Source organism: Phoenix dactylifera, chromosome 17, assembly GCF_009389715.1.
Source record: "Phoenix dactylifera cultivar Barhee BC4 chromosome 17, palm_55x_up_171113_PBpolish2nd_filt_p, whole genome shotgun sequence".
Lineage (NCBI taxonomy): Eukaryota > Viridiplantae > Streptophyta > Magnoliopsida > Arecales > Arecaceae > Phoenix > Phoenix dactylifera.
In genome coordinates, this window is record NC_052408.1 from 10,751,708 (window position 1) to 10,755,337 (window position 3,630).

Consider the following 3,630-nt stretch of genomic DNA (forward strand, 5'->3'; position numbering starts at 1 on the left):
TCAAGGAAAAAGCATTTCCAGATTTAAAAACTCTCATTTTAATATACTACAGATTTATTTGGGAGAATGATTCTTGGAGTTCCACCAATCATTTCAAAAGAAATGATGTTAAGATCATCTCTATGTCAAAACACTCAAGAAAGTACCTCACAATATTTGAACATATAACCCCTTTGAACCTGGCATATGTGCATCTAAAGCTTGATATCACAATTACTCGAATATCTAGATGCATACATCAATGACAAACAGCATGAATTCTAGCAGTTTAACATAGGTTCACATTTCCAACCAACTTGTAATTTGTCTTCACATAAGGAGAAATTTAAGAAAGAAAACAGAAACCATGTCTTCTATACTGCAATGAGCAAAAAGTTAATGAGACATAGAGGAAATAAAAGTTCCAATTAGTTGTCTGAGAATGTCCATAGCTGCAAAGCATTCCATGTTTCTTGTTTATTTATAATGACTAATCAACTTACAGTTGTCAAGACAATCCAAACGCCCATACATAAAAGAGCTCTTCTGCCTACTTCTTAGGCCTTATCTCAATGCCTTGGATGGTGAGTCCAGACTTCCAGTTCCCTCCTTTCACCTCCATCAAACTCAGTTCCACTTCCCCATCCTCACCGTCATCATTGTAGAATTCCCCCATCTCCATCTCCATCCAACCATCAGCCCTTGCCTGAGGGGTTCTAGCTGCAATCCGGTTTTCCTCTGCATCAGCATGCCCTTCCTCACCGTCATCCTCGTAGCATTCCCCCATCACCATCCAATCACCATCCCTTGCCTGAGGGGCTCTAGCTGCAAACTGGTTTTCCTCTGCATCAGCATGCCCCTCCCCCGTGGCACCCCAAATCAGATTCAGCATACACCATCTGGTCCTCCGTCTCTTAGCAGCGATGGGTTGTATACTCAGAGTATGTTTGGACACCTGGGATCCCAGTTTCACTGTTGTTTCCTGATTCGGAAACCCAAGACCTCGTGAATTCTGATCTACTTTGAAGATGAGATAGGCGGCATAGATTGTTTTAGGAGTAAGCACTCTGCTTTGAATCGTGCCTCCAAGCTCCAACCAGCAAACATTTATGAGCTCCGCAACCTCTGAAAACCTTTTGGAGGAGAAGGTTACCTTGTAGTCAGGAATGCAACATGATAACATCCATAACAGTAAAAGATAATCCGAACAATTTCAACAGTAAAAAGAAAAGTTCATTTATTCTGAGCACCACTAAGCTAGAGCGAGAAAATCTACATGCCGTCATAAAAGAACAACGTTGATGGTTCAGGCACAATAAACAACGCTGAAATTAAGTATCCAAATCTTTTGAGGCTAAACAAAGGAGGCAGAGTTTTTGAATAAAACTCAGATGCAAATCTGTTCCAAAATCAGTACTCTATTTGCTCGACTCTCTAATATCAACCAATTAACAAATTGCTTAATTTGTGACGCTCAGAAACTGACTGTTGCAGTACTTATGTATTAATTTATGAAGAGAGACCGCCTTATTCCATGAAAATAATCAAAATGGATTATATGGTTCATAGAACAAAATAGAAACAGGACCATTAGCTTACTATGTTGCACACTGTGTTCTAAGAAAAATAAAATATGGAAAGGATAGCAATGATAACTTGTTTTAACATCTGAAAAGGTTCCAATGCTGAATTTGTTTACAGCAGGACCACATGTACAAACTGTACAGGTTCTAGCGGATTTCAATTGCATCTCTGTAATTGGAGTGAGATGCAAGCTCAAGTTCAATTGGAGAGCAAGAGGTTTAAAAGGGCCGGTGGTAAAGGCCTAAATAGGACAAGGGCAATTATCAATTACCAACCAAGCCAAATTGCTTGCATGAGAACTAAACTGTTATGATTTTTAAGGCAGCAAGCCTTGATAAGACACTGGTTGTGCAGCAAAGCGTGGCCCTCAGCCGGCCTGATTATTCCTTCACATGGAGAAAAAAAAAAGGCTACCAGCTTTGCTGGTGTGCAGGCCGAAGGAACCTGAAAAGGAACACCTCCAGGGTGCCCAATTTACTTGGATATCCTCTAGCTGCTCTAGTGAGCTCATACAATTCGGCTCGAGATTCATCCCCATCCTCAGTCGCACAAAGTAAAATGATCTCCCCGCATACATCAGTTCTTGCATATCTATTGAAATGGATTTGGTGCATGATTACCTGCATGACTCGAGCATATTGAGTTATTTGCCATGATGAACATAATTAGTCCATATCTAGCTGAGTCAGATCTAGGACTCCAATCAAAAAGAGGACTGTCCTAGCAATCACAAGGCCTTGACATGGAGACACCGCTTGTAATTCTATAACAAAAGAGAAAGGTGGTTTGCAATTTGTTTTTTGTCGCTCATTATATATTGCATTACAAAAATATAATTCCAGCCGATCTTCAATTCTCGCTCGATTTTATTTATGAACAAAAGATATATAAGAAAAAAGGGGAATCAATCAACTAATCAACTAATCAACCAATCAAGAGATGAAGGAAAGAAGGCACAAACCTGGAATCGGGTAGAGGATGCCACGTCCAATAATGGGGAGTATCCCCCCATACAATAAACAGCTGTCTGGCAGACAGCATGTAGCACTTTGCACCGCTCGATTTATCCAGTGAGAAACTCTGCAAATCAATATCAAGTTTAGCGTTTGGCATTGGCAAAGCTGCTGCAAAGAAGATATCTTGCGGGGAAAAAAGGAGTGGAAATAAACGCGAGAAACAGATCATTGGTGACAACTCCCTAATGGCTCCGAGCCTCCGAGTGAATACGACTGGATGATACCTGAATAAAGTCGGCAATAGGTTGCCTACCTACGCCGGCATTATCTATCTAAACAAGCAAACGGCATGCACGTCTCACCATCGAAATTTTGGGTTTCACGGGTAACGTGTGGTGGCCCGCCGAAATCGTCGGCGGGGACAGTGTCCAAATAATTTGTTCCCAAAAAAAACCCTAGATTTGGGTATAAATTACGATTAAAATTCGAAAGTGGGAAGACAGGAAGGAGTGGTAAAGTACCATTTTGCCGTCATCGATGAGGATGGGTTCGCAGAGGCGGAAGAAGAGCTCCTTCTTGGACGAGTACTCCACCGGATGGACGGCCCGCGACAGTATCGACTGGTAATCGGGCAGCAGGAAGCGCTCCCACACGGTGTCGGACACGGCGGCGGAGCGGAAAGTGGTGCAGACCGCCATCGACCGGCAAGAATCGGCCGGCGACGTCAGAGAGATCACGTGGGAGATGCAACCCTCCGGCAGAGTGCAGACATCACCGCTGCCCGTCTCCATCTCGATCGATCAATCGCTCTCTATATATATGCCCTCTCTTCTGGTTTTCGCTTTGGGCACAATAGAGAGGGGCTTTATATAAAGCAAAGGAGTCTCTTAGCCTCGAAGCATTCCATTATTCATAGCAATTACTTTACACGCGTCACTTAGCGAGGTGCAACCGGACATACCCGGTTGTTTAACGTTTGAGAAATATATTATATAATATTATATAACAGAATATAATAAAATATAATATATATTAATATATAAATATATAATATAATATTATATTATTATTATAATATAATAATATAAAAGCCTGGCTGCCATTGCCCTGC

General features: G+C 41.7%; 1 protein-coding gene across 1 annotated transcript; it reads right to left on the reverse strand.

Moving 5' to 3' along the window:
• Window positions 1–258: 258 nt before the first annotated feature.
• On the reverse strand, window positions 259–3,397 carry LOC120103899 (putative F-box protein PP2-B12). Its single transcript, XM_039114998.1, has 3 exons — window positions 3,041–3,397; window positions 2,525–2,643; window positions 259–1,112 (listed from the first exon to the last, which is right to left on the reverse strand). The coding sequence occupies exons 1-3, from the start codon at window positions 3,308–3,310 to the stop codon at window positions 530–532; spliced, it is 972 nt and encodes a 323-aa protein (XP_038970926.1). The 5' UTR covers window positions 3,311–3,397; the 3' UTR covers window positions 259–529.
• Between the last annotated feature and the right edge of the window lie 233 nt (window positions 3,398–3,630).